General features: G+C 36.8%; 1 protein-coding gene and 2 long non-coding RNA genes across 3 annotated transcripts in view; 2 read left to right on the plus strand and 1 right to left on the minus strand.

Annotated features, from left to right (window-relative positions):
• LOC141377176 (uncharacterized) overlaps positions 1 to 22742 on the plus strand; it is a 56718-nt gene that overhangs the window by 20054 nt on the left and 13922 nt on the right. The window lies entirely within an intron of this gene.
• Positions 351 to 14813, minus strand: hkdc1 (hexokinase domain containing 1). Its single transcript, NM_001115125.2, is given in 18 exon segments — positions 351 to 920; positions 1013 to 1246; positions 2873 to 3028; positions 3916 to 4099; positions 4214 to 4313; positions 5392 to 5487; positions 5630 to 5749; positions 5911 to 6059; positions 6171 to 6475; positions 6561 to 6794; positions 7794 to 7949; positions 8084 to 8267; positions 8388 to 8487; positions 9744 to 9839; positions 10025 to 10144; positions 10416 to 10564; positions 10691 to 10853; positions 14613 to 14813. Coding segments are annotated over 18 exon segments (2760 nt in total). The 5' UTR covers positions 14676 to 14813; the 3' UTR covers positions 351 to 769.
• Positions 14655 to 22372, plus strand: LOC147841057 (uncharacterized). Its single transcript, XR_015505963.1, has 2 exons — positions 14655 to 16301; positions 22011 to 22372. It is a non-coding gene; the product is annotated as an uncharacterized LOC147841057 (long non-coding RNA).

The raw sequence follows: 22742 nt of genomic DNA on the forward strand, positions 1-22742 counted from the left end.
AATGAAAGTAAGAATTGAACATGTTTCCATCAAAGTCACCAGAAGGACTTATTTTTTATATAAAAAATAGATAAAATTTTAAATGCAAGCAGCATGGTGAGCATGATTTCATGATTGTCGTCTTTCAATAAGTGTATAATTACTTCATAGAAACCCTGTCTTAAATGGATTTTTCATCCAAAAATAAAAATGTGCTGTTAATTTACTGATGCAAATGTGTTTCTTGTGACTGTAAGGTAATAATGTTGTAAATAATGCTTAGTTTAAGAACTCAATGTACTGTGGGCAGCCAAAGGTATTATTATTTATATTTTACTTGTGTGTGTGTGTGTGTGTGTGTGTTTTACACAAAAACTAGGATTCATTCAGAAGAGTTCATCCCCATGCCCTAATTCCTTAGAAGGGGCTGTCTGAAGGGATCAGTCCTTCCAAACTGAGTGCAGTGTGACACTAAACAACTTCCCTATTCAAAGGATGGTGGCCTGCAGTGTCAATCAGTTGTATTTGTCGAAAATCCTTTACTCCAAGGGCCCTTCGAAGTAGCCGGTTTTGAACATGTTGGTTTGGAACGACACTTCAGTATGGCACCCATGATTTCAAAACCCCACTTGGAACGCACAAAAAGTCTTATTAACCACCAAGAACCACCGCTTCAACTGGAAATGTTCTTGTTAGAGGGCCTGAATTTGAGTAAATTAACAGCAAATGTTTGTTTTTTGGGTGAACTATTCTTTTCAAATAAACAAAAGCACTCTTCAGAGGAGTCTGTCTAGTTCTGTTCTTGTTTCTGTACGTGATGCTGTCGAGCCACAGCTGTGATCAGCGCCGCTCCTTTGCCACTGCCGTCCTCTGAAAGGATGAAATCCACTTTACAATTGGGCGCCAGCTCTCTGACAGTCTCCTTTAAGATCGTGGAGAAGCTGCAATGAAAAACGACAAGTGGTCAAGTTTAGTATATAAAGCCAACACTGATCATTTGTTAATATAAAGGCATTCTGCTGTCTTTTCTTACTGTGGATGTAACTTGTAAAGAGTGCCATCCACTCCAACAGTGATGTCCAGACGATCCAATCCACGGTTCTCTCTGATTTTATCCACAATTGCAGCCATTCCTGCTCCACAGAGCTGAGCTGCTCGACGAGAAACAGCTCCACAAACCTCCTTCACAATAATACTGTCATCGCATGTGCTGTCCAGACCCAGACTCTGCAATATGCACCTCACTTGCAGTAGTGCCAAACGGTCACTAGGCAAATGGGAAAAGCCGAAGCGCAAGTCATGAATAAACTATTATTAATTAATGTTTCCAGTTCATTGTTTTCTTCAAATGGCACTGAAGTGTGCAATATCTCAATTTAAACTGTATTCTGTCATGACAACTGATGGAGAGATTTAGTATGGTAATGAATATGTACAGTGTATGGCAATGTTGATGTGTTTGGTCTTGGCGGCATAGAACTGCTACGTTGCTGCTGCTTTGATTATTATGGCAGAGCAAGTACCGACACTTGGAACTTCTAGTCCAGTAAACTCACAGACATTCAGTCTGAGAACATAACACACTACTGCTGCAAGCATAATATATCTGCAATATATGTATGGTTATATATCTAACCCCCATAGCAGATATAAACACAGGTGGAGCTGGGGTGGAGGAGGGTCTCTGAAAAACATACTGGGGCAAGCTCATTGGCTAATGAGACGACAGCTACCAATCACCTATGCCATGTGGTTAATGATGTAGGAGCAGATTAGGTGTGACCTATCAGCCTGTACGCATAGAGTTTCATGACAGATCTTTGTATTCATTTTCAGAGATGCATTATATCTCTTCACAAGTGTTGTTTGTGTGAAGACGCTGTTGACTATGGTGCTGCATAAATCTGCCAATGAAAATTCCGAAGTGAAGATTCCCTTTGCTCAGGGAGTAGTGAGCATTGATCACTGTGTATGAAGAACACAGTTCATGCATGGAGCTCTCCTCTAATGAGCTTCATATTTGAATCAGGTAGGTAAAATAAGAGAGACATGCAAAATATTCTGAAAAGTGGGTCAAGCTAGAACTATGATTAAAAACCACTGATATAGAGAATTGAAAGTGAAAAGTGTAACCCTCCTATTGTCTTACAAAGTTTGGGTACTGCCTTAAACCTGGGACACAATAAGCTGATGTCAAAGAGCTAAAGTCCTTCGAAAAGTCCCTAAATCTGACTTTGGAAAAGGTGTAAGAACCCTTCCTCTGACACCACACACTATGTCCGAATTCCTTGCTTAATTTTACTCACTCTACACTGATATAGTGCACTCAAGTGTGTAGGGGTAGAGAATCAGTGAACAAGTGAGTGATTTTAGACACAATGGAGCCAACAACAAGGGTTGATTCCTATTTTGGAGTCGACCCTGACTCTACTGCTATTCAGAGTCCAGAAAATGGCTATAAATAACCTCTGCCTTTTTGTTATCTCAAATCCCTGAGATAACTACTTAGAGTTTGACAAGCTATAGCCGATGTGCCATTTTTTTAACCCAACTCTTCACTTTGTTATGATATTTGACAATAAAATTAAACAGTCTGAAAATATAGTGGTCAATACAATCGTAGTTTTATAGGAAGCTGGAAACTTTAGGAAAGGAAACTTTAAATGCCTGTTATTAAAATATTCATTTGACAGAATTGAATATATATTATTAAATGTGCACTCATTATTTTCCCATGTACATGCATTAGTTACTTTGATTTATTAGGACTTAGGTACTGCATTTAAAAGTGGTTCTTTACTTAACGTTTCCTGTTAATTTACTCATTTATTTAGGGTACATGCCAAAATATCAGTGAGGGCAGTTATATGAGGAATGTATTGTGTTGTGTTACCTCTCAATCTGTGAAAGAAACTTGGTTTCAAAGATTCCTTTGGTCTTCAGTCTCTCTGTGATGCGACCGCGAAACAGAAAACCACGCTTTGTGAGATCAATAAGGATCTGCCTTACAATCTCTCCTAAATACATGCCACTGGTCATTTTTTCAAACCTGAAAAGGAAAGAGTAGCACAATGGATTATTTTTGAAAAACTTCAACACAGTTATTAGGGCCTAAATAATGATTTTGTGTATTTTATTTTCATTTAATTTGATATAATATTACAGCATATATGGCGTCACGGTGCAGTGGGTAGCACAATCACCTCACATTAAAAAGGTCGCTGGTTCGAGCCTCAAATGGGTCAGTTAGCATTTCTGTGTGGAGTTTGCATGTTCTCCCCGTGTTTGCGTGACTTTCCTCCGGGTGCTTCGGTTTCCCCCACAGTTCAAAGACATGCGCTATAGTTGAATTGTGTAGGCCAAATTGTCTGTAGTGTTTGTGTGTGAATGTTTCCCAGTGTTGGGTTGCGGCTGGAAGGACATCTGCTGTGTAAACTTGCTTAATTTCATATGCTGGATAAGATGTCGGTTCATTCTGCTCTGGCGACCCCAGATTAATAAAAGGACTAAGCCGAAAAGAATATGAATGAGTGAATTATAGCATATATTGTATATTTTAATGTTTAGTATATTTTAATTAATTAAATATTTAATAATAACAATAGTAAAATTACATTTGTATTTAATAGCAAAAAAAAAAACTAAACAAAAAAAGCATAAAATAAAAATAATATATATTTTTGCTATTTAAAGCCATTTGTTTTGCCCATACAAGGCTTTGTGTATTACAACAGGTTGCTAACACCATTCCTATGCTTTGAGGGAATCATTATAGTATGCTGCCTCCATGTGGACAAACGCAGAAACCTTGCATTGCACTTACTTTGCACAACTGTTTAGATAACCATAAAAAAGGAATGCTACATAAACCATACAGTATAAATACATAATATTAAAAATGTTATAATAAAACTATCGAAACATGGTAATATTTACCTTTGTTTTCCAGCATTGAGTGAGCCGCTGTCTACCTCTCTGTCATATCTGGTCCGGATGTCCTCAATATTATCATTTTCTCCAAAACCTCCCCACTCAGTGTTTACACACATCTGTCCTTCATCACCCTCAACAATCTCAATGTTCTTCATCTCCTCCATGTAACACACATTGCTTCCTGTTCCTGTAGAGTTAAGAATCATGCATGTTTGAAAATTATATTTCTTTCTTTACATATTTTGGTTTGTAATGAGGAGTAAGGTAGCCAAAAATACCACAGAAATGCATTAATACATACCAGCAATAAGACCAATCTGACATTTAGGGTCCTCATATGCACAGGTCATCATTGTGCCAACTGTGTCATTAACTATAGCTACGATATCGAGATCAAACTCCTGTAAAAACAAGTTATTATGTTAACATGTTATCAATGCAAGGCAAGTTTGTTTACTGTATATAGCACATTTCATACACAAGGGTAATTCAAAGAGCTTTAAATGAACAAGAAAGTTTAAAGAATCATAAATTAATCACAAAAAGTATAAGAAATAAATACAACAAAGAATTTAAGTGATTTAACAGATTATAAAAAAGGAATATCATATAATATATATTTATTTTATTAAATGCCATGTCAGCAACAATCCCTATTTCAATGGCAAGAACATTTCATTAATAAATACACAATTAAAAACCACAAACAAATGAATACATCAATTAGATAAGATTTTAGCTTTCATAAATGATACAAATTCTGAAATTTGCAGTTTAAAAGGAATATAAAAAAGAAAGCAAGATACAAATAGTATGTAAGTATTTAGGATGTAGCACAGTGCGGTATAGATTCAGCTTTTCACACCATCATAAACATCAATTAAGAGGACTACAAGCTACATTATATTTTTGTTGGTATGAGAAACTTAAGACCCTCAGGATGTCCTGACTCTGTATGCTATGTACTGTATTGTCTCACTGTTCAAACTTTCAAACAGTAAATCTTACAGGATTTAAACAGTTCTACTGTAGCTATCTATCATGAGCAAAGATAAGCGACTAGCATAGCATATGCTAACAATTATTAAAGAAACAAGTTGAACAGGCTTACAATGTACTAAAGTAAGCTATAAACATGCTAGCAGTGCATTGAAACAATGCTTTAAAACAGGTTAGTGATGTTGATCTTTGCTTCTAAACTTATTAGCAAAGTTTCAATTCATGCTACCATTACCAAACAGGATGGCATGTTAAATCAAGCAACACAACTGAAAAGTAACGTTAGTTATTTGTTAAAAAAAACAAAATGTTTTAGTGCTCCAGTTAGAAATAAGATAAATCGTTATTATTGTTTTAAATAAAATCTCTGAATGCATGAAAATGTAACCCAATTCATTAGTATTGATGATAGTGCTGCTACGCTTTAAGTGTAGGAGTGTGATCTGTAAAACTACTTTACTATGTTTGCTTTCTGCTCACATTTCGTCTTTTGATGGCCTCTCTCAGCATGTCCACAACATCATACCCTTCACAGTCTGTCGCTTTGAAGCCCTTTGTCCAGCAGACCAGATCTCCCTGAACAAATGGGCAAGAAAAATGACTTTGATAATCATTTGAGCACAGGGTTTATCTGTGTGTTTTAACAGGTTGAGTATACGTTCATTTATTTTTATAGGCAATTAAAGAAACTGATAACTGGAGGTAGATGCTTTTTTACCTTATCAATACCTGTCTGATTGCAAGGGAAAGAGAAGGTGAAGCCAAGTGGCAGACGAGTGTTCTTCATTCCCATATAGTCCAAGAAATCTGAGATACACTGAACGATGTGGTCAAACAGCTGAAATTAAACAGAAATAAATAAATAGGTCAGTATAAATTCTTGTTATTTTGCTGAGTTTTTTGGACTATATAAATTCTGTTCAAATGAAATAGGGTATATTATGGTAATGCGTTAACTGTACAAAAATAATAAAAACATATTTGTTTATAGTGTTTTACCTCCTCTCCTGTGCCCTGCATAATCTCCAGTGGGATGGCATAAATTTTGTTGTACATCCGGACTGAATTTCGCATGCCAGTCCGAATCTTAACCACCAACACGCGGAAATTGGTTCCACCAAGATCCAAAGCAAGGTACTTTCCCCTTTCTGTGAAAGTAAAATTTACATCCTAATTACTCAGTTATCATCATGCTTAGACTTCAAACAAACAAGCAAATAAACAAACAAATAAATAAATAAGTAGGTATTTTCTATTACCTGTCCCATCTGGGGTCCTGTAAACATATGTGGGCAGCATTTTTACTGAAGCAGTGGGATGGGTTTCTTTCTTCAGGCCTCGTTCCAACTCCACATGCATCTTCTGCTTCACTTCCAGGAGCTGTGTGGAAGTCAAAGCAAAAGCTGCAAGGGTATCATCAATCTCTTTCCGCTGGGAGGCTAATCGCTGAGCCACGGCGGTCACCATAGCGGCACCTTTGGCACTGCCACTTTCAGACAGCACAAAACGCACATGGCAGTCTGGCACCAGATGGCGGACCACCTTGTGGAGCCTTTTGGGGTACCTTTAAATATCAGATAAAAGTATTTAGCCACTTCTGATTTTAAATGAATCTCCTTGGATTTTACATTTGAGGAGAACTGACGTACTGTGGATGTGTTCTGTAGACCGTCCCATCCACTCCTACAGTAGTCCGAAGGGTCTTCAGCTTTTTGTTTTCTCTGATCCGTGTCAGAATGGCAGCCAAAGCTGCAGCCACCAGATTAGCTGACCTGAAGGACACGATGGTGCAGACATGCTGGACAGCAATACAGTCATCGTCACTGGGATTTAGTCCTAGGTCCTCCAGGATCTCCTTGGTGTTTTCCAAACCGCTTTTATACCTGGAAAAATCCTCAATTAGAATATGCACATATAGGGCTGCATTTACACTGCAGATCTTGATGGTCAATTTCGATTTTGGGACTGTATGTGATTTTTTTGTTGACCTGCTTACTTCATCTTTTAAAAGTGACTCGTATCCGATCGTTTGCACTTACACAGCACACGGCAAAGGCGCAATCACCAGGAAATGGGCGCTGACTAACAGCTGATAATTAAAGAGGGCTCTTTTCTCTATTCCTGTATGTAATCTGTTCACAGCTTTTGACAAGCTGTTTTACTATAGTTTATGACAGAAAGATTCTCATTTGTCCATCTTCTTTTGATATATAGGCTTTTTAAAAATCTTTAGGCATCTTAATGGAATATCCATGGCGTGATTTATGCACGTGATGTAGCTATGCACTAGTTTTATATTAGTTTATATTGGTTATGTGGCAGACATTGCGCTCTCTTGCTCTCATTAACATGCTTAAATACCTGTGCTACATGACAATATAAAAGCTTTTTAAATCCTCGTGCATGAGATTTAAGGTTTGGGAGGTTTGGGACTCAGCTGAAGTCTGTTCTGAAAGGAAAGTGTCAGAGCTGACGTCATTGACTATGGTTTTTAATGATGCACAACTCACATTGACAGGTGAAAATCTGATCTACCTGCTTATACTGCAGACACGAGAACACAGATCTGATTCAATTCTGATAAATTTCCACATATGAACAAGACCTAAATCTGATTTGAGTAAATCGGAATCCATGTGATTTACACGTACATGGGCCATATCTGATCTGTGCCATATGGGAGAAAAAAATCGGAATTGAGTTACTTGAACAGTGCAGTGTAAATGCAGCCTTAAACTCCATCAAATAATCCCGAACACATCAATATGCAATGCCTAAAGTAATAGGAGGAGTGGTACACTGGCAAACTGTAGCTCAGAGTTAAAAACAATTACCCATTTTCATGGTATATTCAGTTTATAATTTTGAATATGTAAACTTACTGTTCAATCAAGCACATATGGTTGGTATGAAATGTTCCCTTGGTTCGAAGAGCATCCGAGATTTGGCCACGAAAGAGTAGACCCTTCTTGGCCATTCTTAAAAGGATAAGTCTCACAAGTTCTCCCATGTACATCCCACTCACCATCTTTTCAAAACTGAAACCAGAGTTAGAAAGATGAATAAAGACATGCTTCTTTGAGCTCCGTATGTTTCCTCTATGGTAATTACAGGCCTAATCAGAGGTTATCATGGGCAAGCTTTGACCCGCAGGCCTTGTTTTGGGACTTACAGCTGTTTTCCTGGATTAATAGAGGCGGCATCAATTTCACGGTCAAAGCTTGTAATGAAATCATCAAGAACACCATCATCTCCAAATGCCCCCCATTCAGTATTGATACACATTCTTCCTTCATCTCCCTCCACCAGGTCAATGTGCCGCATTTCCTCCATGTAACACGCATTAGTGCCAGTACCTGAGGAAACAGACAGAACCTTTAACTTTTGAGATGTCTTCTCCTATTTGAAGTAATGCATTTTATGATTAGATTTAATTGAAGATATATTAGAAAAATGGTTCAGTCTAAAAATCTTACCTACAATAACCCCCACTTCACAGTTCTGGTCATCGTATCCACAGGTCATCATGGCCCCCACTGTGTCATTGACCATCGCCAGGACATCCACATCAAGATCCTTCATACACATCCAGACATAGCATAAACTTTTGGCAAGACATCATGACCACTCACAGATGAAGTCAATACCATTGATTGTCTTCTAAGGAGGCCATATATTAATATTTGGATAGAATAGACATAGGCAAAATAAATGTTTCAATGTGTTGTTTGAAAGAAATGGGTAGGAATATATAGAAATATAATAGCTGTGAGTGACTGGACAGGGCCAGATAGTTATGGCAAGATAACTAGGTCAGAGTTTTCCTAAAATGGCATGGCTTGGGTTGCTAATGTGGAAAATTTACCAACTGATGTCCTAGAGGGAACACATACAAATGGATGACAGGGTGTTTGCCAACCAATACTCATCAGTGCTCAATGGTAATTAAGGGTATCATCTGTAGCTTGGGCCAACAGAGGGTCTACTTCAACACAAGACACCAAATTTTTATGATTTTAGGAGGAATGTGTCACAACACACAGTGCATTGCCCCCCACTGAAGGGATGCATAATGGTTGCCTGGCTGCAGACCATTAAGAGTGCCTACAACAATCTTTTGTGCACCATTGGAAATGCTTACAATTACCACCTGAGCATCAGGACAGGATCTTGGAGCAGTGGAATAAGGTCACTTTGTCCTAACAAAGTCCTACTTTGTATTACAACAGAAGATGTAATAATGTTGACAAATGTACAGACTTTGGCATAAATAGTAACTAAAATTTTAAAAAACATTCATTACCAACATTTGAGTACAAAGTTCTTAAACACTGCTGATTGGTGTTGTTTTCGCATGCGCAACAGACACTGATTGGCTGCAGTGATCATCACTTTACACTGATGCTCGGACACTGGAGTGTTTAAACACAGTGGATCGTTCATATATCTGCAAACTTCTGATAGACATGACTTTTAAATGCTCCATTGTCTCTGTATCATTGTAAGCTCTTGGTGATAAGTGGTGAAGTGATGATCACCCAATCACAGCCATATTTGTTGAGCATGTAAACACAATGGCCAATCAGCAGCGTTTAAGAATGTACTCAAATATACTATGTACTTGTGCACTATTATGTGGGGAGGTGAGGGCAGCAGGAAGCACTGTGGGTGCACACAACTTATTTATGGCAACAGTATTCTCCAGTGGAATATCTTTAAGCGGAATAACAAGACCTACACTTTACGTACCCAAGTGTGGTAGTCAATGCATGATCAATCAACAAAACTAAACATGCTGCTTTCTACTTAAAAAAAAGTAAAAAAATACATACCCCAACTTTACGAATGGCCTTCCGCAATGACTGCACCACATTGGTTCCTTGAACACCTCTAACCTTGAAATTCTTCGACCATGACAGCAGGACACCCTGTGTCAACACAAACCAAATGGGTCAGTGAGGAGATTAACTGAAATGAATGTCTATTCTTCCATCTTACTGTCGTATTGATAAGGAAATCCATTTATCTCAGTGATTTGAGCACCTTGATCCAATTAAAATCAGACTTGAGTTCTTGTGAAATTTTATATAATCATGTCAGGGTTCAACTCTACCTCGTCTATTTTGGACTGTGCACATGGGAAGGAGAAAGTGAAGCCGAGAGGTTTTCTTGTGTGATTAATGTGGTGCTTCTGTAGAAAAGACTTCAAGGATTCTGCCACATGCTCAAAAAGCTGCAAAAAAAAAATAGTCGTCATTCAAGAAAAATATATATGGAAGGTCATCTGAAATTGTCTTAATACATATTTACAATTGATTCATTTAACAGATGCCTTTATCTAAAGCGACCTAAAAATCAGGGTAATAGAAGCATTTACGACACAACATTTGCATTTGTAAGAATTGCAAACATTATTTCATATAAGAACTAACATAAATGTTTCTTAAATTTCATCAACATCATGATCAACACAGTGGAAAACCAAAATCTTATCCAGTAATCACCTCTGTTCCTCTGCCATTGACAATCTCTTCAGGGATGGGAAAGGTTTCACTCTCCATCTCCACTTTTCCCTTCCCATCTTCTGAAACCTTTACCTGGAGTACTTTAAATTTTGAGCCCCCCAGATCCAGTGCCAGGAACTCACCCTTCTCTGAAGAACAAACATATAAATCAGATTATATATAAAAGAAGAATTTTATAATAAAGATATTGACTGGCAGCAGCTTCCCTCGTGCAAAAACGGTCACAATAAGCATGAAGTAGCTGTTGTACAAACCTGAGCCATCGGGTGTTGAATAAACATGAGTCGGGAGCATCTTCACAGCAGCTGCAGCATTGCTCTCGCTTGACAGTCCCTTCTCCATCTCGAGCCGAAAGCGAGCTGATATGTCCTTCAGCTGATCTTCTGATAGGCGCATTGCATACAGAAATCTGTCTACCTGATGAGAAACACATTTATTACAGACACTACGGCCCAATCCCAATTCTACCCCTTAGCCCTTTCCCTTACCTCTACCCCTTATTTTGCAGGTTCAAATGAAGGAGTAGTGGTGTCCCAATTCTCTTTAGCTTGAAGGTGTAGGGCTAAGTGAAAGGGGTACCCCTTCGAACAAAGATTTTTCAGGACCACTCTCGAAACCAAGGTGTAAGAAAATTTCTTAGAATACACCTTTCACAACGGCAGGATAGTTGCACCCGGAAGTAAGGAGATCCACAACTTAGTATTTTTGTCATTTTTACGACATGTGTTTTAATATAATCATAACCACGTTCATGTTTTACCATCATGCTTTAAAAAAAAAACGCTAATATAAAAACCGCTAAATTTTGTGATCTATAATCCATAATCATAACTCCTGTATAGCAGTCCCACAACATTCTGACACTCGATGACACTCGAATACCGTGTCAGAGAAGTCTAGTGGCTGGGAATGAGCTTTTTACAGTGACTGCTATAATGTTAATGTTGTTTTTGGTGTGTTAACTTTGATGAATATGGCCACTGTGTAAATGCGCAGTACAGTTACGAGTTTATTTCCATGTAATGATAACATAATATATGCTTCAGTGATTTTCTGAAGATAAATAAAATAAATAAATAAAAATCAATAAAATAAAGCAACTGGAATAACTACAGCAGTCGCGATCATCTGATCTCATATGAAGCAAGAGATCACAATGACAAATAATGACATGCGTTGTTAGGTGTTGTAGTGCTGTCCCATTTTTTTAGGGGTAAATTTTAAAGCCCTTCCCCTTTACACTTTGTTTTAAGGGCCAAGAGAAGGTGGTAGGGGAACAAAAATAGAATTGGGATTGGGCCTACATGCTTTGTTCTCTTTTGTATTGTCTGGCTTCATGTTTCCTTCCTTCTTTCTTATATACTGAAATAAACTAAATACACTGGCTGAAAAAAATAGAAAAGACTAAATTCTGAATAATATATAGGCGATTTTGAGGGATGTAAACAATAACAATAGTTCTATTATGTTTCCAGTTGGAGATCTTTCATTTTCAAAGCTTTAGAGAATTTAGAAAGCTCCACATTGATACTTTTTTTATGACAGCTGTGTTAACATTAGTTATAACTGAATCGCCTCTTACAGTTGAAGTCAGAATTATTAGCCCGTCTGAATTATTAGACCCCCTATTTATTTTTCCCCCAATTTCTGTTTATTGGAGTGCAGATTTTTTCAACACATTTCTAAATATAATAGTTTTAATAACACATTTTTAATAACTGATTTATTTTATGTTTGCCATGATGACAGAAAAAAAAATATTCGAATTAAAATTTCTCCATAAATAGAGTGTAAAGGTTTTTAAACTTGCTTGACATGGTTTTGGACTTTGCGAAAAAGGGTTCATACAAATAACGAGAGATGGAAACGCATTTGCCGAATGAACTCTGACGTAGCAGACATTAAACCCATGCTATCAGTCAGCTATTGTCATTATGCATGCCTTGTTTACTCTTGGTTACTAGATTATCAATACTACCCTCAGTTGCAATTGGGATTTTCCCTTTTTTGAGACTTCTTGAGAAGGATTGAGAACCGGCTAGTGTGAACTGTAATAGTCTCATAAACATTTGTAGGGGGGGGCATGGTGGCTCAGTGGTTAGCACTGTTGCCTCACAGCAAGAAGGTCGCTGGTTCAAGTCCCAGATGGGTCAGTTGGAATTTCTGTGTGGAGTTTGCATGTTCTCTCCGGGTTGTCTTGGATTTCCTCCAGGTGTTCTGGTTTTCCCCACAGTACAAAGACATGCGATATAGGTAAATTGAAAAAACTAGATTGGCCGTAGTGTATGTCTGTGAATGTGAGTGTATGGCTTCCCAGTACTGGGTTGCAGCTGGAAGGGCATCCACTGTGTAAAACATATGCTGGATAAGTTGGTGGTTCATTCTGCTGTGGCCTCCGCTGATGAATAAAGGCATTAAGCAGAAAGAAAATGAATGTCTTGTGTTTGTATATCATATATGTCCAAAACCCTTGGAATATATGGCATTGTGTTGCATGAGAACATTCTGAGGCACTTTTTAAAAAAAGCTAAATTCTGGTTGCTATTCACTAGCATTATACGTAGTAGCACAAGCTGTTGTTTTTTTTAATACTGCTTTTTGTGGTCTGAAAAAAAAAGAGGCACTTTGGAAAATGAAATCTTGTCTTAATGTTTATGTTTGTGCAAACAATCCATTTTAACTCCTCTGTATTTGCTTAAAAAATGACTTTTATGACTTGCTACTAAAGTGGGATTAAGGTTTACCACCAGTAGGGATGTGGTATATGGTAAGGTTTATTAAAAATGACCAAGCGAAAAGTAATATTAATACTGTCGGTGACACATGCAATTATATGACATGGTGATAGATAATATAGGCGTGTTTCTGGAGATAAAAGCTAAACTGCTGTAAAGTTAAGCAGTCTCATTTAGCTGTCAAATATGTGGACATATGTTTGATCTAAAGGCCTGGCCGCATAAACACGGATTTTTAGATTATAAAAAGGATTCTTTTCATATTGTAAAAAAAATAAAGTGGTTCTTTAAAGATTTGTTCTCTGAAAGGTACTTTAGGAGCCAAAACTGGAACCTCTACATTTTAGGTTGTGTTTGAATAAAAATAGGTCAAATCAGTATTTGGTATAACTCTAAAAAGCATTTTACCTTTGCTCCCTATAATATTCCCATCCTTCAATTTGTGATTGTGTATCACTTCAAAGACATAACTATTATTATAAAATATGAGCAGGTGTGTCCAACCTGTAACTGGTAATGTATAACAGAAAACGTCATAGTAAAGATAAGATGGATTAAATAAGATGAATCATTCGAAAAAGAGCCCTGCAATGACAAATAATCAACAACAAAATGACATTGTTGAAACCTTAAAGTTAACACAAGATATACATTTTCATGGAAAAAAAAAGAGATCCATGAATGCAGGTGAGGAGGTCAAGGTCCTCTCCCCTCGCTGTCAGTAATCTGCTCACCGTAAACGTGTGTGAAGGAGTTAATGATTCCACAGGCAAATCACAGTGAATCACATTCAAGAAAAATCCAAAATACACTGATAAAGTCAAACAAAGCCTTTCTGTTCACTCAGAGAATGAAGCAAATAGAAGTCAGTAAAATACACTGTAAACTAAATCTTACTGCCTTAAAGTTGAGTTGAATCAAATGAACTTTTCTAGTCATCTCAACTTACTTTAATCAAACTGACTAAAAATATTATGTTAAACTTTGTATAACTTAAATCATTTAGTTGAAACCTGATTAACTCATTAAAATATGTTAAAGCAACATACAAATATTTGTTGTCTTGAATTTTTGTCATGAAACTTAATTCATCAAAGATGTACAGAACATTTCTTTTAGATACTATACACGCTAAATAACTTGTTTTAACCCAATTTGAGTTAAATATGGAAAACCTAGCAGCTTAGTTAAAAACTTTTGTTTAAATAAATAACTTGCACTCAAAAAATGCTGCTTGTTCAAATTACCTATTTAAAATGAGCCGAAACAACACAATTCTTGAGTTTTTTGGGGGATCAACGTAACTTTTTGTTCAATTCCCTTAAATTTGTAATAAGTTAACGTATTTCCTTAATGTTTTCCCAACTCAGCATTTTTCTAAGAGAATGTTTGACTAAAAACAAATGTTTGAATAAGTCAGTAGTGCTTTTTAAACACTTACCTTCTTGATCTGATCCTCCTGCAGCTTTGAGAAGTAAAAGGACAACAAATGAACCGCGAACATCTTGGCTTCCTAATGCAGGTCAGACTAAATGAACGGTCAGATTTAGATGTGTTCCCCTTAAATTGTTTGACCTCCTGCTTCCTCAGGAGTGATTCTGGTGTGACTGAGACAAGTTTTTTTTCGGAGCTTGTGTTCCACTAAGCAGTTCGGTGCATGCTTTTCCCTCCCCTTTTACGGCTAAATAATTAATGGCTAAGCCTTGTTCGGCCCCTTAGCTCTCCAGTCTCTCCTAGCAGCTTGTTTGGGTTTACTCTAACCAGAAGAAACACCTTAAAACAATCACAGGCCAAACAATAGATCAAAAAGAGTTCAGTATGTAAACTTCCTTAGTAAAAAGAGAGAGAGAGAAATACTGAGGTACAGCCTTATCTGCTTTCAGCAGGACAGAGTTGACAAGATCAGTCAGAGTCCAGATGAGATCAAGCCTGTAATGGTAAGGTAATAAACATAGCATAAATGCGTTTGTAATACAGCAGCAAAGGTTTATGGGCTGAAAAATTGTTGAAAGATTAAAATGTGGATCAGGTGCTCTGCTAATGCGGTTTCTTTGGTAACAGACAGAGATTAACTGGGGCCTTCAGCAAACACAGAGCAGATTGAGCTACTAAACAGTTTCGACACTTCACTTCTTTTGCTGACTCATTCAGTGAGCATCACAACTACCAAAGCATGCTGTCAGATCATTCATTTTAGTGGACGGTTAGAGACAAATTATTGATCATTTTTAAACATTCACATTAGTAATAAAAAATGAATAAAACCATAGTTTGCACTCTTCGAAAGGGAACCGATGATGTTATAAGCTGTTATCTGCAAAGAATGAAAAATGTATAGGCTTATAGCATGCTAGAGAGACATTTTTTATTAAAACTAAATGCAAAAGTTAGAGCCAAACTGATTACCTATAATTTTATGGATAATCTAGTATATTTTCATTATAATTTTTATGAGTTACACATAAATTATATGATTGAATTATTGGTGGAATTAGTGCTTATTACATTTTAACTCAAAGTTTATTGCTATAAAAAATAAAATCTGCATTTTAAGTCATATTCAGACATATCCCAAATGTTGTCAGAAAAAGCAGAAGACATACTTAAAGGGCATCTATTTTTACTCCTTTAACGAGATGTAAGATAAACCTTTCATGTCTCCAGAATGTTTCTGTAAAGTTTCAGCTCCAAATACCTATCAGATAATTTTTTATAGCCCCCAGAATCGTCTCATTTTGGTGTCTGAGTACAGTGTAGCTGTTTTTGTAGCCTGTGGCTTTAAATGCAAATGAGCTGCCTCTCCCCACCCACCACGTGCTTGTCTGTTTTTCCTACGTTACAGAAGATAAACAGCAGTCAGTGACAGAGACAGACACGGATGAAGCTGATATACAGCTTATTAGTCAAAAATATTAAGTATGTTTATTTCATGTATTTGTGTTGGAGTTTATTCAAGCCTTTCTGAAATGATGAGTCACACAAATGCTGTTTGCAGTACACACACGTATTAGTATTTACTGACACCATGCGGCTGTGGTTTTTTATAGTGGTTAAGAGTTACACATGGACTTTACTGTCTTTACAAATATGCTCTGATTTAAAAACATTTTAAACTTATAAAACTCACAGAGTGGACTTCCGGTGGCGCGCGCTGCAAGATGGCTGCTCGGCACTGAGCTCCATACAAATACCTCCGATTATAACATTTTTTTCTTCAAATTGAGGATAAATTCCTAATTAAAATAGAACATCAACTCCTTCTAAAGAATGGCAACTAGTAAAAAGACGATGTCTCCTCAAAAACAAGCTACAGGAAACAAACGACTAAAAACGCTTGATGACGACGTGGCCTCCATCGTCAGCCATGCAATCGAAGCGCAGCAGGAAGCCTTGCGTGAAATGGTCTTCGGCATGTTAACAGAGGCAATAAAGTCCGCTCTTGCTCCTTTCAATGACTACATTAATGAAAATGGAACTGTTCTTCGAGCTATAAAAGAAGAAATAGGCTCTCTGGGTAAGAACATGGCGTCGATAACATCAAAAGTAGATGATCTACAAGGAAACCTTCGCAAAACTAAAAAAGATACTAATCATTGCTTGTCTCAGCTTGACCAAATACAACGAAAATGCACGGATTTGGAAGATCGCTCACGATGCAACAATATCCGTCTGGTCAACTTACCTGCGGGAATGGAAGGAGACGACCCTATCGGCTTCCTTCAGAAAACGCTCCCTAAATGGATCCCGGACCTGTCAGGGCGTTCAAATCCAATAGAGATTGACAGAGCTCATCGAGTCTACTCGAACTCTAACTCAAACAGATCACGAGCGATGATCTTTCGACTCCTTCGTTATCCGGACAGGCAGGCCATACTTCAAGGTGCACGTAAAGCAAAGCCCACACTACCCGGAGGAGCGCGTCTGGAATTCTATGCAGATTACAGCGCCGCGACCGCACAGAAGAGAAAAGCGTTCTCGGCCGTCAGATCCAAACTCCAACAAAAAGGTGCGGAAACTTTTCTAATTTACCCAGCAATACTGAAAGTCTCATTCAAAGGCCAAAAATACTCGTTTGAGACGCCGGATGAAGCCGAGAAATACATCGAGGGACTGGAGCGAACAACGTCAGCGCCGGCTCGCAGGTCTTTATATCCTCAGCTCCAGGAGGCAATGGAGGAAACCGATTAAGGAGACAATATTGGACTTATCAACACTTAAATGACATGATTAGAAACATTTCTTAGCCCCCTAAATGACCAAATTATACGGTAAACAACTATTACTATTAATATTATTATTTTGTTTTATTGGTATTTAAAGTTACGGTTAGATATTCATGATACAAATTTTATTTATTTAATACTATTTATTTTATTATTATATATATTTTTACTATTATTTGTTATGTTATTTATTTATTTTAGTTATTTATTTTATTATTTTTTATTTATTTATTTATTTTTATTAATTTATTTTTATTTTTTTATTTTTTTGTCGACAAGGTGGGGGCTAAGTTTCTTGGTTTAAGATTGGAACAGCCCGAATTCAAAACTTGTTACATGTTTAAATAGAGTTGATGCTGATACACTGATGGTTGTAACGTTCCTCAGCTGTTTAATATCAAGGAGGTACTGGAAGGCGAATAGTGTTAAGACATTGCCTCGCGATCGCCACAGACGCTCGTTATTGAGGGGGTTAGGGAAAGGGTGGGGCACTCAGGAATAAAATACGCAGAAATTTTTATATTCTTTTCATATATATCCACGAAATTTCTATGTTTAAATTGCACCTACTACTACAATCTTTACATGTTTATTTGTGAAAGCTTTATGTTCAGAGATTATGGTTAATTTGAATATTATGTCTCTTAACGTCAGAGGGTTAAACTCTCCTAGTAAACGGACTAAATTTTTAGATTATCTTCGCAGGAAAAACATAGACGTTGCACTTATCCAAGAAACCCATCTAAGGATAGCAGATGTCCAGCGATTACAAAACAAACACTATATTCCTATAGTATCTTCAGGTTATAACTCTAAAAAGAGAGGGGTGGCAATATTATTTAAAAAAAATCATACTTTCAGTATTGAAAATTTAGGATCAGACAATAATGGTAGAATGGCATATTGTTGTACTAATATAGGAGGAAAGAAGCTAATGTTTGTCAATATTTATGCCCCAAACTCTTATGATGCTCCTTTTTTCCCAGACATTACAAAAACTCTTTTAGCCTATAATGAATATTCACTTATTATTGGAGGAGACATGAACACGGTAATGGACACTGTTTTAGATCGATCAAATCCTTCAATCCCAATGATACAACCCCAGTCTTCAAAAGCATTAAATTGGTTTACTAAAGACCTAAACGTGAGTGACACCTGGAGGTTGCTCAACCCTAATGTGAAAGAATACACTTACTTCTCACCAAGACATAAATCCTATTCAAGAATAGACTACATCTTACTATCTCCTATGATATTTTCATGTGTAAAGAACATTGAATTTCTACCACAAAGTATTTCTGACCACAATGCAATAACAACATCGCTGCAATTTAGTACACTGACCAAACCCTCTAGATGGAGATTTAATACTCTTTTACTCAAAAACGAGGAATATATTTCACAACTGAGATCAGAATTAACTGAATTTATTAGCATTAATCAAAATTCTGTTTCCAACCAAGACATGTTTTGGGCCTCTATTAAAGGTTTTTTAAGAAATAATGCAATTAGTTTTTCTGCAAGGCTTAAAAAGAATTACCTCCAACAAATATCATCATTAGAAAAAAGGTGTGGAGAATTGGAGCGGGAATTAGAAAAGAAATTTGAAACAGAAACACAACAAAAATTAAAGGTAGAAAGAGCTACACTTAATGACCTGCTTAGACAAAGAACCGAATACTTGATGCACATCACAAAACATAAATACTACATAGATGGAAGCAAACCGAGCCGACTCCTTGCACTCACTTTAAAAAAACATGAGCAACGTTTTAATATAAATGCAATAAAAAACTCTGAACAGGTTCTCACCTCAAACCCCTCAGATATTAACAAAACATTTAAGAAGTTTTTTGAAAAATTATACTCTTCAGAAATACAAACTAACACGGATCATTTAGAAAAATTTTTTGAGTCTTTAAACTTAACAAAACTTTCTAAGGAAGATGCTGACAACCTAGATTCAGAAATAACTCTAGATGAATTACATAATGCAGTTAGGGATTTACATACAGGGAAATCTCCAGGTATTGACGGCATCCCTGGCGAATTATATCTAGTACTATGGGACTTACTGGGACACATTTGGCTACAAACAATAAACAAGGCCATAACCAAAGGCCATTTTCATAAAGATCTTAATACTGCTTTAATTACTGTTTTACCTAAACCCGAAAAAGATCTTTTTGAATGTTCCAACTATAGACCTATTTCTCTGATTAATGAAGATATAAAAATTTATGCTAAAGTTATCGCCAAGCGTCTACAATCAGTAATAAGTAAATTAATTCATCCAGACCAAGCTGGTTTTATAACAGGACGTTTAGCTTCAGATAATGTCCGCAGAGTACTACACGTTATAGCTGAATCAGGAAAGTTGAAAAAACCTAGTGGCCTCCTCCTTATAGATGCGGAAAAAGCCTTTGATCGCTTGGAATGGGGCTATTTATGGTACACACTGAAAAACTTTAATTTTGGCGATCAATTCATTAAGATGATTCAAACTCTATACTCTAACCCCTTGGCTAGAGTAACTACAGTGGGAATTATTTCAGACACTTTATGTATTAAGAGGGGAACAAAACAGGGTTGCCCTCTCTCTCCTCTTTTGTTTAATCTATCAATAGAACCACTGGCTCAATTTATTAGACAATGTAAAAACATTACCCCAATTCAGTTAGGCTCATCTGTCCATTCTATCTCTTTATATGCTGATGACATACTTCTATTTCTATCAGATTTACAAAATTCACTACCCAATGCCCTCACAGCTTTAAATGAATTTGGAAGAATTTCTGGTTTCAAAATAAACTACTCTAAATCAGTTCTGATGCCCCTTAATCCAATTGGCCATAATGTTACTAATAATACTAATATAAAAATATCAACAAAAGTCAAATATTTAGGAATTGAGCTGAGCCCAACCTTACAACTCATACCTAAAATAAACTATATGTCAATTTACAGTAAGGTTGAGGCTGATATCCAGAGATGGATGCGCCTACCCTCATCACCACCCGCCAGAATTTCAACAATAAAAATGAATATCTTGCCCAGAATTAATTTCATAAGCTCCATGCTTCCCCTCCCTCCACCTCCAAACTATTGGAAAAAGTTAGACTCGATTTTAAACAAATTTGTTTGGAATGGAAAACGTCCCCGTGTAAAATGGTCCACTCTCCAAAAAAACAAAACAGAGGGTGGATGGGCCTGCCCTAACTTCAAATTATACCACTGGTCATTTATTCTGCTCTCAGTTGTGAAATGGTTCGAACCTGATATGCAATGTTCTTGGAAAGAAATAGAAAAAGACCTTATTTTTCCAACACGTCTGCAAGACTTTCTGTTCTCAGGCTTTAACCATAGGAAATGTATATTGCGCTATGGACCTATTTTATCCTATACCCTCCAAATTTTTAAAAAGGTAGAAACTTATTTTCCTTCCAGAACCACCTGGCATAATCATTCTCCTCTGTGGCACAATGTGAACCTACTTTCTGGTAGACAACCTTTTAATCAACCATCATGGGCCAATAAAGGTATTCTAACACTAAAAGACATAAATGGAGAAAAATCTATTTTAGATTTTCAAGAGCTGGTTAACAAATTTAATATATCTCCCAACACTCTTTTTATATATTTTAAAATAAGGGCAGCACTAAAGGCTCATAAGACACCATGGGGTAAGGATCTTCATACCCACCCAATTGTGAAATGGATATATAATGCTCCAAGAAAAGGAACTGTTTCCTATCTCTACTGCTGTCTTTCTAATATTAATGCACATAGTTTCTCAAAAGAAAGACTATGGCTATCTGATATGTCTCGACCCAATACAACTATCGATTGGGAAACTGTATGGCATAATACATTCCACGCTTCCACAAACCCTAATCACCAGTTTATTCATTTTAAAACTATCCACAGGGCATATTTAACCACACGTATACGACATATCATAGGTTTATCTCCAGATCCATATTGTAAGTTCTGTGAACCACAGCGTCCAGATACCTTTTTACACATGATGTGGGAATGTCCAGAGGTACAAAAACTTTGGGATTCGGTACTGGACATTTTATTTAAAGTTACAAAAATTTGTTTCCCCAAAAACCCTATACTGTTACTATTAAATGATAACTCTCAATTTCCCTTAAATGCAAAGGTCCGTAAATTTTGGTTAGCTGCTTCAACTGCTACAAAGAAAATGTTGGTACAAAGGTGGAAACCTCCTCATGATCTCTCAGTTAAGCACTGGTTACATTCATTATTGGAAATACTATATCTGGAACTGTCATCAGCACGGATCAACCATGCCAAAGTGGACATTCTTACGGCATGGAAAATCTACATATGCAACGTCAAAGAAATCTTGGACACTTAACCCTCATCTGATGCTACGGATGACAACTTAATGGAAATTATCTAACAGCTTGGTCTAAACTATAGTTATTCTGTGTTTCCTGATGTGCGTATAATGGGGTGGGGGGGTGGGAAATATATATGGGGTTATATCTGTTAAAAGTATTTTGTTATCTGATTGTAAAAATTGTATATTCTCACTATCGGAAATAAAAAAAAACTGAATTACAAAAAAAAAATAAAACTCACAGAGTTGAAACAAATATTTTAATCTGTTTTTTTATTTTTAAAAAATTCTGTAGACGTGTATTAGGGGTGTAATGATTTATCGTGGTACGATTTATTGAGATGCAAAAATGTCACAATATGCATCATGGCGTTATGATGATTTTATTACGATATAATGTTCGTTTTTCTCTTATTAGTTGAGCTGTTTGCACATGAGCTACGTTCCACCTGCTGTCGCACGTGAGTTCAGATTGCTTGAACTAGCAGCAGAAACGTTAGCAGGCCAAGATGAGTGGAGTTGAAATACATTATGTCCCATCCTCTCATAGCCAGATGTCTGGCAACATTTCGGTTTTACAGTCATTGCTTTAGACTCATCTGCTTTTTGACACGCATACTGGGTCAAACATAGCCTAAGTTTTAAAGTCTTCACATTGTTTTACGTACTTTGCTCAGCGACATGGACACCTCCTAATGGTGTTAAAAGAGTCACATACTGTAGGTACAATTCACCCAAAAATGTCATTTCTGTCTTCATATAATGCTGTATTCGTGGCCGCAAATTTACACATGACGTGAGCTGCTGACCGCTGACTGGTGACACGTCTACTTTAGTAAACAGAACCTGCATAGGCTGTGAATAACAGGTAATAAAGTTGTAAATAACATTCCGTTTTTGGCACAGAGTGATCGTTTGGGAGCCACGTGGGAAGTATGAACAGCACTTAAGAGTGAAAATGAAACCGAAAGCGTGC

Source organism: Danio rerio, chromosome 13 (genome assembly GCF_052040795.2).
Source record: "Danio rerio strain M-AB ecotype USA chromosome 13, GRCz13ab, whole genome shotgun sequence".
Lineage (NCBI taxonomy): Eukaryota > Metazoa > Chordata > Actinopteri > Cypriniformes > Danionidae > Danio > Danio rerio.